This window comes from Scylla paramamosain, chromosome 31 (assembly GCF_035594125.1).
Source record: "Scylla paramamosain isolate STU-SP2022 chromosome 31, ASM3559412v1, whole genome shotgun sequence".
In the NCBI taxonomy this organism is placed as follows: domain Eukaryota; kingdom Metazoa; phylum Arthropoda; class Malacostraca; order Decapoda; family Portunidae; genus Scylla; species Scylla paramamosain.
Genome location: NC_087181.1, coordinates 3480681 through 3495184, shown reverse-complemented (window position 1 = coordinate 3495184; position 14504 = coordinate 3480681). Strand labels below are relative to the sequence as shown.

Below are 14504 nucleotides of genomic sequence, written 5' to 3'. Positions count from 1 at the left end.
TAGATGGAAAGTTGTTTGATAGTGGTGCTTGGAATGATGGATGGATGCATGGGTGGAAGGAGAGAGAGAGAGAGAGAGAGAGAGAGAGAGAGAGAGAGAGAGAGAGAGAGAGAGAGAGAGAGAGAGAGAGAGAGAGAGAGAGAGAGAATACTCAGAACATACACACATGCACACACAAATACACGCGTGCAGACACTCGATGCAAAGAGAGAGAGAGAGAGAGAGAGAGAGAGAGAGAGAGAGAGAGAGAGAGAGTGGTAGTCAGACAAGTCGCCATATTCACCATACTGAGCTATGAAGTCGTAAAATTAAAGGTTACGGCAACAACAATAACAACAACAACAACAACAACAACAACAACAACAACAACAACAACAACAACGAATTTAAAAAAAAAAGGAACTTGAGAACATACCCGAATATTTCCCAAGGTTAAATAGTCACGAAGAAAACCTGTAGGGAGTTTATTGTAGTCACCTTTCTACATAGTGCTAACTTAACCACGGTACACTACGTTCATTCAACTTAGCTGTGACCTTCCCGCTAGTATGTGAAAGTAAGTAAGAAAGAGTAGCAACAAGTAGTAGGCAGCAGTATCATCACGGTATTCATTCCTGACTCACCGCGTGTAGGATTACTTTCATTATCTGGACGTGTAGCATTAGCATAACCCTGTGCTACCTACCTTAGCCTTCCATTCCTCGTAGCGCTCTCACGCCTCGCCCACCACGCCAGGATGAGACTTTCTTGGCAGCCCTCACATCATCTCTCGTATATTCTCCCCCTATCCGGCCATGTCTTTAACGCTGCTCTCTCACGCCCACCCGTCAGGATAAGACTGTCTTGGCAGCCCCCACATCATCTCTCGTATATTCTCCCCCTATCCGGTCACGTCTTTAACACTGCACTCTCACGCCCACTATGTCAGGATGAGACTGTCTTGGCAGCCCTCACATCATCTCTCGTATATTCTCCCCTTATCCGGCCATGTCTTTAACGCTGCTCTCTCACGCCCACTATGTCAGGATCAGATTCTCTTGGCAACCCCCACATGTCTTGTATCTTCTTTATATCTGGGCACGTCTCCTTTTAAACGCTTTGGATTCGCTTAAGGACTATTTTCAAAGACTTCATAGTTTATTGATTGAGTTTTCTTGGTGTTTCCTTTTAACAGTGGTGCAGAATCCTTAGTAAGCCATCGCTAGAATTATGAAAACATTCTTGAAAACTCCTTCTCAAATCATCGATAGAATCATGAAAACATCATCGATAGAATCATGAAAACAGTCTTGGAAAACCCCAATAACTGCAGAATCCTTGGTAAATTATGATTAAAATCATGAAAACACTCTTGAAAACCCCAATAACTACAAAATCCTTGGTAAATTAGGATTAAAATCATGAAAACACTCTTGAAAAAAAAACAGTAACTGCAGAATTCTTTGTAAACTAGCATTAAAATCATGAAAACACTCTTGAAAACCCCAATAAGTGCAGAATACTTGGTAAACTATCATTGAAATCATATATATATATATATATATATATATATATATATATATATATATATATATATATATATATATATATATATATATATATATATATATATATATATATATATATATATATAACCTTTGCTGCTTCATGTCGAATACTTTTAACAGGATTTAGTGGATGTTTTTTTTTTTTTTTTTTGGTGGGGGTTGTTTTCATGGGAATCTGCATAGTTCCGGTGATAATTAAACGAGGAATCTGACCCTATCACCACCAGCACCGCCACCACCACCACCACCACCAGCGGCAGGAGGAAGCAAGGACTGCAAAGCTACACTGGAGCCCTCTCATCAGGACATACTCAGGCGAGGGGGCAGAGTGTGTCTAAATCAAGTACTGCCCGGAAGGTTCAAACCCACAGGACTCCACTTCAACATTTCTCTCTTGGCGCTCTCAGCAACGGATCTCACAGTCAGGAAAGCAGGCAAGAGTCACAGAGTCTTAGATTCCAGAAGGCCCATAGCTTAGCATCTCAAAGATCTCGTGGCCAAAGTACTCAACAGGTCCAAGGTCAAAGGTCACAAGGTTTCCAAGGATCTCACAGTCTCAGCTCCCAACACTTTAAAGCGTCTCGCAACCAAGTCTCTCAAAGTCCCCGCAGCCAACAGTCTCATAGTCCCCAGAGGTCCCATATCCAAGGTTCTCATAGACAAGTTAGTCAAAGAGTCAACAGTAATCAGTCAAATGGCTTCCAGAAGTCTCGCAATCAAGTATCTCAAATTCCCCACCATCAACAGTTTCAGCATCAAGAATCTCACAGTCCCCAGAGGTCCCATATCCAAGGTTCTCAAGTGACTCACAGACAAGTTAATCAAAGAGTTAATCCTGGTCAGTCACCTACTTTTCAGAAGTCCGACACCGCAGTCTCCCACAGTTCTCAGAGATCCCACAGCTCCCAAAGAATCAACAGTCAAATCTCCCTTGACTCTCAAAAATCTCAGGGACAAAATCTCCACACCAGCCAAACATCTCGAACCCAAGGCACCCAGAGAACCCGCACCCAAGCCACACAAAAGCCTCAAAGCCAAACGTTCCGCATGTCCCAAAATCCCCTGAGACAGGGCACACACAGACCACAGACCCAAATCTCCCACATCTTCCAAGGTTCTCGCAGTTCCCAGATTCACCACAAACAGAAGGCCAAAATTCCCCAAGCATTCCAAAATCACAGCTCTTCTCATTCCCATACATCCCACAACCAAAGTATCTTGAGGTCCAATAGCCAAAAATCCTCAAGGACTCGCAGTCAAAGCGCTTTCGACTCTCATGAATCTCAAAACAGAGATTCTCTGAGGTCTCAGAAATCCAGCACCTCACAGAGCGCTCACATCCGAGGTATTTCAGATCCTCATCTGTTGGAAAGGGTGCAGGAGTTAGGTTTTATCGGATCAATAAGGACACAGAGGCCAAGAGTCAGCACACAGACTCCAAGAAGAGGGATCCAGAGAACTAGAAATCAAGAACGTGGTGCCCTTACGGGCCAGAGTCTGAGAACTGACACTCAAAAGATCCAGAGTCAGAAGACTGGCATCCAGAATGCAGAAAGTCAAGGGTCTGGCACCCAGAAGATTCATGCTCAGAGCTCTAGTGTACACCAAACCGAAAGTCAGGGATCTAGCACTCAGAGGAATGAAAATCAGAGCCTTGGCATCCAGCAAATACAAATCCAAAATCCTGAATTCAGCAAGATTCAAAAGAATGAGAATGAAAGCCCTGTCACTAAAAACATCCGAAGTCAAAACCTTTCTACTGACAGAATCCAGAATCAAGGACTCGATGTAAAGACAACAAGACTTCAAAGTTTCAATGCTCAAATTACTCCAGGTACAAAAAAAGATATTCAAAAGATCCAAAATCTAGAGTTCGATATTCAGAGGACTCAGAATCAAAAGACTGACATCTCGAGGGACCAGAACCGAGGATTTGGTATTCAGACAAAAGACAATCAAGAATTTGGTACACGGAGGGCCCAGAAACAGAACATTGATATTCACACAACACAGCACCACGGTTTTGGAGGTCAGACGGTCGAAAATCAAGGATTCAGTACCAAAACACATTCCAGTCGTACCGGTGACATCCAGAAAATCCAGTTCTTCAGTACTCAAAGTCGGGACATCAGCACAGAACAATTAGAGGATCAGAGTTATGGAGTACAAAGACTCCAAATAAAAGACTCATCTGAAAGTGAAGAAAGAAACTCAGATAATGATTCAAGCTCTCAATTCTCTTTGGATGATGATTCTGACTCGCAACAATCCCGGGATGAAGATGCAAGCACCGAGAATTTCCAGGATGACAGTGAGAGCACTGAAAATTTCTTTGAGGATGATGGCATAATTCTGAACATCCATGGCTTTCAGGATGAGAAAGATAAAGATTTGAGTGCCCAACAAATCCATGATGACAATATCAGTATCTTGAGATCTCAGGATGAATTTGTAAAGGCTCAGAAGATGCGGGATGAAGGACATGTTTTCCAAGAGTTCCTGAATGAAGACGTTATTATTCAGCAACACCAAAATAAAGGTCTCGGCACCCAGCAGCTTGACGATGACAGTGACAACTTCCAGCATTTCAGTGGTGATAGCTTTAGTTCTCTACAGGTCGATGATGAAAATGTGAGCTTTCAGCATAAGGATATTAGTACTTCGCACTTTGAGGATGACGACTTTCTGATCACCCAACAGCTCCAGAATGAGGAGTTTGGAGTTCGAGAGCTATCAAGCCAAGAGCTGTCCTCCACACAGTTCCAGCATAAGTTTTCAGCACATCGCAAGTGCAAGGAGAACACAGTGCCACTGCAGAGGTTCAGGATAAACTCACACCACATGTCCAGGATCAAGGTAATGCCACTCCACAACTCCAGGGTGGTTTTATCACTCACCATTTTCAGGATCAACAGCCCGGCTCAAAACAGTCTCAGGATCAACAACTCAGCTCTGATCAGTTCCAGGATCAACAATTCGTCTCCGATCAGTTACAGGATCAACAGTTCGGCCACAACCAATTCCAGGATCAACAGTCTGGTCACAATCAGTTCCAGGATCAACAATCTGGTCACAATCAGTTCCAGGATCAACAATCTGGTCACAACCAGTTCCAGGATCAACAATCTGGTCATAACCAGTTCCATGATCAACAATCTGGTCACAGCCAGTTCCAGGATCAACAGTCTGGTCACAACCAGTTCCAGGACCAACACTTTGTCCACAACCAGTTCCAGGACCAACAATCTGGCCACAACCAGCTTCAAGATCAACAATCTGGTCACATCCAGTTCCAGGATCAACAGTTTGGTCACAACCAGTTTCAGGACCAACAATCTGGCCATAACCAGTTCCAGGACCAACAATCTGGCCACAACCAGTTCCAGGACCAACAGTTCTCCTCCAGACAATTCCAGGATCAACAGTTCGGTTCCAAGAACTTTCAACTAGACTTCAGTGTCCAGAAGACGGAGCAACAAAGCCTTGGCAGTTCCTTCACCAATGGACATCAAAAGGTATCCACTAGTTCGTACCATCAAGTCCAAGACAGTCTTGAAAATCCAATAGAAAGTGTGCTTGATCTCTTGCAAAACCAAGAGAATAGTGATGAAGGTGTAAGCTTTGGTTTTAGCCCTCTCGACGTTCATCACAGCATCACTTCCACTTCACTCCAGGAAACGGAAACAGGCGTTTCAGGCTCTCTAGAGTTCAGCACTCAACGACCATACATAGAAAAATAACAAGATAACTTGTCTCAGTGGTGCTCTCGGCGAATAGTGTATCATGCCGATGGAAGACAAGAGATAACTGAAGATTCCTTGGTCGTGCCTGAGAAGAAATGAAAAGGTTGTTTTGTCTTATTTATATATCGATATATTTTTGTATGGGGACGTTTATATGTGGCTAACTCTGAATGCTCCACTAGTGCTGTTCTGTCCGAAGTGCTCAAATGAAAGTTGAAGATATGTTTGATGTTTATCTACCAGCTGAGGTGCTACATGTCAAGTATTTGCTACTTAAATAAAATATATTATCCAATAAAAGAAAATTTTTGAATAATTTCCTTGTTTTGATTAATAAACAGTAACAGTATAAGAATGTACTTTAACTTGGTTAAGATGATTCTGCTTCTCTCTCTCTCTCTCTCTCTCTCTCTCTCTCAACAAATAACTTGCAACAAACAACAACAACAACAATAATAGACACTTTCCATACATGTGGAGGAGACCGGTCAAGGATACGAAAAATGGGGAAAAGTTAATGAAATTTCTACCTCTCTCATCTACCCATAAAACAGAGGAGCGTGTAAACATTGTTACGTGTGAGCATACACTGAACTCTAGGGGATGGACCATGAAGGGGTGTTGCTCACACTAACAATGGAAGGGTTAAAAGAAGAGAGAAAAGGAGACATTTTAACTGCTATTTAATATCTTAAAGTTAACCCTTAAATTAAGTAACAATACAAAATTGAAGATTATTTAAGTAAGTAAAAGTAAGTAACAAGGAGTGGCAATCTGAACTGGACTGAATAACTTAAAAGACTGGTTCAGTTAATAACTTAAGCCAAGTTAGTAAATGCATATAGATACAAATTGCAAAAAATAAACACCTTTACATATACATAATAGAAAATAAATATAAATGTGTTTGTGTGTGTGTGTGCGTGTGCGTGTGTGTGTGTGTTTATGTGTGTGTGTGTGTGTGTGTAACACTGGTGTAACTCTTACCACCGCTCTCGAGTGTATACGAGGCTCCCAGCGTATGCCAAGGCGACCTCAGAGCTGTAGCGACCCTTGGAGGAGACTGAAGCTCGATGGAACTCCACCCCTCGTTATCGGCTTGGTAGCCTGCTAGAGGTCACGTATCCAGTATGCCTCAAGCTATACACGTGGCAGCGCCACGAGTTGAGAGGCAGGCACCTGGTTCCGTGGTAGAGTAGTCACGTGTGTGACATTCCCCCCTTCTTAGGATGACGCAGAAGGAATGACTCTGCGTCATTAGAGAAGTGAGGTGGTTCCTGTCCCGTGAAGGTTGATTCCACCAGAACGTGTGTAGTCTGGGGCCCGGTAGATGGTTCTTTTGGCAGTGCTCGGCCCTCGGCTGCCTCCATCGACCGGTTCACAAGGCACGACTGTATCCCCGGCAACAGGATCCTAGGGTCCTCAGGGTCGCGACGGGTAGTGATGCGAGGCGTAGTGGGAAGGCGAGACAAAGTGTCAGCAAGGCAGTTGTCCAGTCCCTTAATATGGTGCATTTCAATGTGGTAAGGCTGGAGCTGTAGAGACCACCGTAGCAGACGTTGGTTAGTGAAGCGGTTCCTGTTGAGAAAAGTCAAAGGGTTGTGGTCAGTGTAGATTTGGAGTGGCTGGGTGTTGGACTGAAGATAGTACTCATACTTCTTGATGGCAGAGATAATGGCTAAAAGTTCTTTCTCGATAGTGCTGTAATTCTTCTGATGGATGTTGAACTTCTCGGAGTGGTAGGCGACTGGGTGAAAGATTCCGTCAGATTCTTGCAGGAGGGCGGCACCCGAAGCGTGATCACTGGCGTCAGTATGTATGATGAAGGGTTTACTGAAGTCGGCCGCACGCAAAACCGGTTCCCAAGCAAGCAAGTTCTTAAGTTGATTGAAGGCATGTTGGCAGGCAGGGGTCCATTTGTACGCCACATTCCCACTAGTTAGTCTAGTAAGTGGCCCAGCTGCGTCTGCGAAGTTTGGACAGAAACGCCGGTAGAACCCCGCCATACCCAGGAAACGGCGGAGCTCGCGTCGAGTAGTGGGAGTTGGGTACTTCAGTACTGCGTCGACGTTAGCGGTCTTGGGCCGGACGGAGCCTTGTCCAATCTGATGTCCTAGGTAGGAGACGGTGGCAGCTCCGAACGTAGACTTCGCCAGCTTCACGGTGAGGTTCGCTTCCTGCAGACGGCTGAGCACATTCTGGATCTGGTACAGGTGGTCATCCCAGTCATGTGAAAAAATAAGAATATCATCTAAGTAAACCAGCACTCCTTTTAATCCCTGCATTACCTTGTTCATTGCCCTCTGGAAAGTAGCGGGGCAATTCCTCATGCCAAATGGGGCTACTACATACTGGAAAAGTCCAAAAGGGGTGATGAAGGCAGAGACTATCTGAGCTCTTTCAGTAAGGGCTATTTGATAATACCCTTTTAATAGGTCCAGCTTAGTAACAAATTTGGCTTGACCTACTTCATCTATCAGGTCGTCTACCCGAGGCAGAGGATAGGCGTCAGGAATGGTGACGGCGTTGACCCGTCGGTAATCCGTGCAGAATCGCAGTTGTCCGTCCTCCTTGGGTACTAGGAGGCAGGGTGATGCCCATGGGGAGCTGCTGGGTATAGCCAAGCCCTGCTCTAATAAGTACTGGACCTCCTCCTGCATCTGTTCTCGTTTCCGGGGGTTGACTCTGTAGGGAGACTGCTTGATAGGGAAGGTCCCTGGAAGCACCTTCACATCATGGCGGAGGACATTACAGATTCTAGGATGGTCACCGAACACGTCATACTGAGAGATCAATCTTGAGATATCCAGTGCTCGAGAGGATGAAAGATGACGGAGCTGATCATCTAAGTGTTGGATAATGTAGGTGTTGTTTTGCGTGTCCTTGGGATGTATGGTGTTTGTGTCAATCTCAGTGGTAATACATTTATCATACATCAATGAACACACAGAGGCAGGTTTTAACTCTGAGTCAGCCTCCTGGGGTTCAATGATACCACAGGAAGCTACTCTAGGGGTTGGTTGGGCGCCAGTCACAGGGGCTCTACATTTATACATTTTTAGGAGATTAACGTGTATTAACTGTGTTGCCTTTCGGCGGTCTGGAGTGTTTATGATGTAGTTGTTATCTCCTACCTTTTCCACTACCTCATCATCATCTGGGACCTTAGAGGGCCGGAACACTCTCATGAGAACTCCATCCTGTTTGTAAAAGGCAGGGTAATGAGTAATTTGATCTGGAGGGATAACCTTGTCATGAAATTGAGTCAAAGTAGTGTCTTCCTGTTGAGCCTCAGTAAGAAGTTTTTCAGGAAATATTTGATTGAGTTCAAGTGGGGATGGGCTCTTCTTTGGAAGTGAGAAAGACTGATCAGATTTCCTTGCTTGTGCACGAGTAGTGACACAAACAGGGAATAAGCCTGGTTGTTGCTCTTCTAACTGTACAGTGGGGTTATCCATCAGCATTGTGTCACTAATTACCAAAGGGGGAGTCACCTTACTGCCAGCTAGGTCATTAGCGAGGAGTAGTTGAGCATTAGGGATGGGTAAGGCTGGTTCTTCACTAACTCCTATTATCACTTCACCTCTTACTAGTGGGCTATCAAGATGTACCTTAGCTAATGCAATGGGGAAGGGGTCATGGAAGTCTTTTAAATATACCTTTTCACCTGTGTAACACTGTTCAATACCAGGGACTGCTGACTTCAGCACTAGGGACTGAGCTGAACAGGTGTCTGACAATCTTAACTGGGTGATCCTTGTTATCAATGCTGATGGTGCCTACAGACCTGAAAGGCTCAAATAAGTCTTTAGGTACAGAGAAGGAGGGAAGAGCTTGTATGGAAGCAACTGGCTTGGCAAGATAGGTTTGAGCTACCTTGCACTTGGGATTAGGACAGTTCTTTATGAGGTGCCCCGGCTGTTTACAAAAACCACAAAATAGAGGTGGTCCAGTACTACTGCCGGTCATTTTACCAACCCCTGAGTTACCCGAGTTTATCTTACCACTAGGAGTCTCGGTCAGCTTGTCTGAGGTTGCCTTGCGATTCACCAGGGAGAAAAGGTCCGCTAACTGAGCGGCTTTGAGAAGATCTGTTTCTTCTTTGTTGGTGATGTGTAACATTACTGAGTAAGGGAGCTTACGCATGAACTCTTCTAAGGCTAAGAGATTTACTAATTCGTCGTACGTGGTTATCGCGGCTGACTTAAGCCAACGCTTGAGAGCCCTCAGTTTCTCTGAAGCAAACTCTAGATAGGTTTGTTGCGGAGTTTTGAACATTTTTCGAAAAGACTGACGGTATCCTTCTGTGGTAATGGAGTACGCCGCTAGGATGCCCTGTTTGACGCAGTCGTAATCCGTGTTGTTTTCGAGGCCGTTCAAAATAGTTAAAGCCTTTTGGCTGAGTTTGGGTTTAAGAAGCCAAGGCCAGTCTTCTCGGGGCAGTTCAAAATGTACTGCTGTGTCCTCGAACTGTCCAAAGAAAGTTTCGGGGTCTTTGTCAGAGAACTGAGGGAGTAGTGAGAGATATTTAGTTAACTTTTGTTTGAGGTCAGCTGTGGTGGTTGATCGAGATTTTAATTGTGTGAGTTGGGTCTCGTGGATTCTTTCTTTTTCTCTCTCCTCTTTCTTTTCCTCTCTCCTCTCTTTCTTTTTCCTCCTTTTCTTTTACATATGCCAGATCTCTTTCCGCTTTTTCTTTTTGAAAAGCTAGTTCTTCTCGCCTTAGTTCTCTCTCTTCTCTTGCTGCCTCTCTCTCTCTTTCTCTTGCTGCCTCTCTCTCTTCTCTTGCTGCTATTAGTTTCAGCTTTTCGAGTTCGAGCATTAAACTGGCGTCGTGCTGTGAAGCAGCACTAGTGGCTTCACCTCCAAGGTGAACTAGGATTTGAGTTCGGAGTTCTTCCTTCCGAATGTCAGACGGATATGAGAGATCAAACTGTCGGGCTATGTACTTTAAATCATCCTTTGTCACTTTGGCAGTTTGTAGCTCCGCCACAGAAGGATTACTGCAAAATGCGTCCAAGTTTAACTCATGCGACATGATTAATGAGCGTGAGGTCAATTGAACCAAATCAAGTGTGTCTGAGCCCTACACTGAAACCTGATCCAAGACCTAGGTTCGCCACCACGAGTCGGAAGGACCCGCGTGAACAACAGGTTCGAAACCACGAGTCGGAGGGAAATGAGTTGACCCGCGTGCATCGACAGAGACTCGTTTTTGAGTCTAGTTGAGTCAAGGTTAGCAACGCCTTAACTGTGCTTCTGAAGAGGCAACGAATCGAAGAAGTGTAGCGATAATCACTGCCCCAAAATGACTACCATAGAACTAACACTTAAGCACTTGTAATGGCTTGCCGTATTCGCTGCTTTCAAGCAAAGAGTGGAACGCAAGTTCCCAAGTTTTAAGGAGTCTCGGAGTTCGGGGTGAAGGTCACTACTAGGGGGAATCGAACCGACACTAAAGCAACACTGAGGAAATCAATTGTTAGGTTTTAACGCTTTTATGACTAGACGCCGGTACCTCGCGTACTTTTAAAGCGGAAAAACGCAAAAATTCACCAACAAAGAAATAAGCACAACTTCATATACACTCGAGAGCAGGAAAGGAACTAGTGTAGTTATATGTATGTGTAAACATGTGTAATATCCCGGACAGGCCCCAAATTGTTACGTGTGAGCATACACTGAACTCTAGGGGAAGGACCATGAAGGGGTGTTGCTCACACTAACAATGGAAGGGTTAAAAGAAAAGGAGACATTTTAACTGCTATTTAATATCTTAAAGTTAACCCTTAAATTAAGAAACAATACAAAATTGAAGATTTAAGTAAGTAAAAGTAAGTAACAAGGAGTGGCAATCTGAACTGGACTGAATAACTTAAAAGACTGGTTCAGTTAATAACTTAAGCCAAGTTAGTAAATGCATATAGATACAAATTACAAAAAATAAACACCTTTACATATACATAATAGAAAATAAATATAAATGTGTTTGTGTGTGTGTGTTTATGTGTGTGTGTGTGTGTGTGTGTGTAACACTGGTGTAACTCTTACCACCGCTCTCGAGTGTATATGAGGCTCCCAGCGTATGCCAAGGCGACCTCAGAGCTGTAGCGACCCTTGGAGGAGACTGAAGCTCGATGGAACTCCACCCCTCGTTATCGGCTTGGTAGCCTGCTAGAGGTCACGTATCCAGTATGCCTCAAGCTATACACGTGGCAGCGCCACGAGTTGAGAGGCAGGCACCTGGTTCCGTGGTAGAGTAGTCACGTGTGTGACAACACACAAACATACCAAATAAAAACATATGATAAATACCTGAGTTTAATATATCACTGTGTAACACGATTTTTGTCCTTGGGTAACAAATATAATTTTTTATTTGCTTATGCCTAGAAAACATGAAAAAATACTGATATTTATTTCTAACTTTGTTTTTGTGGCCAGGATAATGCATTAAGCATTACCGAAATATCTAAGTAAATTATACAAAGCTGTACTAATAATATAACTTTATAATAAGCAAGAGCAAAGTTTCACACAGTTACAACTAAATTCATCACAACCTACTTTCACACTTAATATACTCAATGTTACCAAAATACTCGTCACCACATTGACCATAACAAATAACTAAGCTGCTCCAAGTATTATAGCTTGAATTAGATCAACAATACATATTAGCAAGAAGGAAAGGTTCACACAGTTACGTCATGAAGTATTGGCGATAACAACATTACTTACCATATGTTATCTCAAACACTCCCACAAACTCCTAAACGCTCCCAAACACCCCTAAATGTTCAAACACACTCCTAGGCATTCTTAAGTGCACTCAAACACTTCCACACACTCTTAAACACTCCCACACACTCCTAAACGCTCACAAACACTTCCAAACACTCTTAAACATGCCCATGCACTCCCAAACGCTCCCAAACTCTCCCACACACTCCTAAATGATCGCAAATAATCTCACTTACTCTTAAACACTCGTAATCACTCCCACATACTCCTAGACACTCTTACTCATTCTTAAACACTCGCAAACACTTACACACTTTCCTACACATGACACTATATAATACTCACACATTTTCAAATACTTCTAAAATCTAAACACTCGTGAGCATCCTAAGAAACCCATAAACACTTCTGTACACTCTCAAACACTGTTACAGAACAGCCGTGTAATTTGTAACGTAACTGGCATGTAATTCGTATTTTAAGTGGATAATAGAGGAAAAGTTTCACACGTTAAGACATATTATTAAGTACTAATAGTTGTGGCAATATTTATCTTTTCACGTAATGCATCAAGTATCACCGTAGCTATGCAAACGATACCACTAATTGGGTCCAGCCCGTACGTGGCTGGATGTTACGCTCATTTTATGCACCACATGTTAACGAAAAGAAGACGAAAAAAAAGAAAAAAATGGCGGGAGGGGAAAATCCTAACACTGTATAACAGTATTTCATGTTTATGTGTTTTACAGCTTAAGTGAGTGAGTTTTTCCTTTTTTTTTGTTGTTGTTTTAGTTATTTATGAAACTATCTATTTAGTTTGTTAATTAATCAATGAGTGTAATAAAATCAATAAAACATATATTAAACTGCCACCTCACTCAACGCCTAAAACGGAGCTTTAAATAAACGGATATACCAAATAAAAACTTACGATAAATACTAGAGTTTGATAATCACATGTCATGAGTGTAACAATAAATAAAAAGGATCACGAGGAGTAATATCATTGTAACATCACACATCTCGACATTCTTTTATTTCCTGCTGACTGGAGGATTCACAGCTGCTCGAGACACCTCACCACGTTTGAATCTCTGTGTTTGTGCCAGTAGAGGGAAATTAATCGCGCTTTCAGACAATTTCCCCCAAAACAGACACTTATCTTAGTATGCGCAGTATTTTTTTTTGATTGTGTGCAGTATGCTGGGATTCAAGACGATAAGAATCGCCCTAGAGAGCAGTAATCACCCTTGGCAGTTAGGTAAGGGGAACGAACAGTGTGTGTGGATATGTAGCCTACCATTATGTCGTTGTGTGTTCTGTGTTTGCCACTGTGCACTGCCTGTATTAGTTCACCTGCACTTCTTGTGTTGGCTGGGGGTAATGTGGCTATTGTTCAAGCTTGTGAGCGGGGAGCCTGGTGTGTGTGTTTGATGACTTTGGTTCAGGTAGAAAGTGATGCCCCTCCCCGACCAGCTCTGCCCCGCACGCTTTTTTTTTTTTTTTTTTTTTTAATATATTTATTTCATTTTTTTTTTTTTTTTGCTGTGTATATTGTTGTGATGTCCGTTTGATAATCGTTTTATTGGTTCTGGTGGTCTAGAATTATTATTTTTTTTTCTATTTGGGTCAGGTGGTAAGGGATGCCCAGCTCTGTTCTGCCCTGCCCTGCACTTGTTTGTTTCTGTGGGTTGTGGGTGTTTCTTGGTCAGTTTTCATCATAGGACCAAACAGCATTTCGAGTACAAAACTGTGATATTCGTTATTGGTTTATTATATTAGACGATTTTGAGTTTAAAATACGTCGGAAATACTTCATTTTGCCTCTTCTCCCCTCATCCTCCTACGATCTTGGGTACTCGTTGAAAAGCGGGGTTTATGGTCTGGGAACACGAAAATGGCCATTTTAGGGTGATTGAATGAAGATGATGGCTTAAAAAGAAGGCATAACCAGACCAAACCAAACCTGACCTAACTTAACAAGTTGACCTAACCTAACCTGACCTGGCCTGACCTGACCTGACCTGACCTGACCTGACCTGATCTAACCTAATCTGACCTAATCCATTAGCATCACCTAACAAAAATTCCCTATATCATGGGCACTATTCATTTGTGATGAAAACTTCAATAAAGTAAGTTCCTCAGTATCCATAAAAGTAATAAAAAACAATACTCCTAAACATGTGGAATTTTTTTTTTTATTTGGTTAACAAACCATTCAGTATTAAAATCAGAGAATGTCAGAGAAACTAATCTTTTGTTACAGACAAAGATATGGTAAACTAACCATCCAGTGTATCTTAAATTATACAGCTAATTCTTAATCATAATTTTCTCAGTAATTAAATAATATATCTATATACAGTGCAAATCTGCCTGTTCTACCGTGGACAGTGACTGACTAACTAAGCCTCCATATGAGAGACTAACCTTATAAGCCTCACCACATTAGGATAAAAAAAAA

At 42.8% G+C, this 14504-nt stretch overlaps 1 protein-coding gene across 16 annotated transcripts in view; it reads left to right on the top strand.

Moving 5' to 3' along the window:
* The window catches only part of LOC135116374 (uncharacterized), a 136223-nt gene that overhangs the window by 11815 nt on the left and 109904 nt on the right, over positions 1 to 14504 (top strand). For 5 of the 16 annotated variants that reach the window (XR_010276270.1, XR_010276271.1, XR_010276273.1 and 2 more), the window contains exon 1: positions 13092 to 13298. The exons of 3 other annotated variants lie outside the window; for them this stretch is intronic. Coding sequence is in view for 1 of the 13 variants with exons in the window: in XM_064033759.1 (XP_063889829.1) it covers positions 2595 to 4997 (2403 nt within the window). In the remaining 12 variants the exon portion in view is untranslated. Of the gene's footprint in view, positions 1 to 1774; positions 5596 to 13091; positions 13299 to 14504 lie in introns of those variants that run through there. 8 more of the 16 variants (XR_010276269.1, XR_010276264.1, XR_010276262.1 and 5 more) reach the window with 5 other exon arrangements.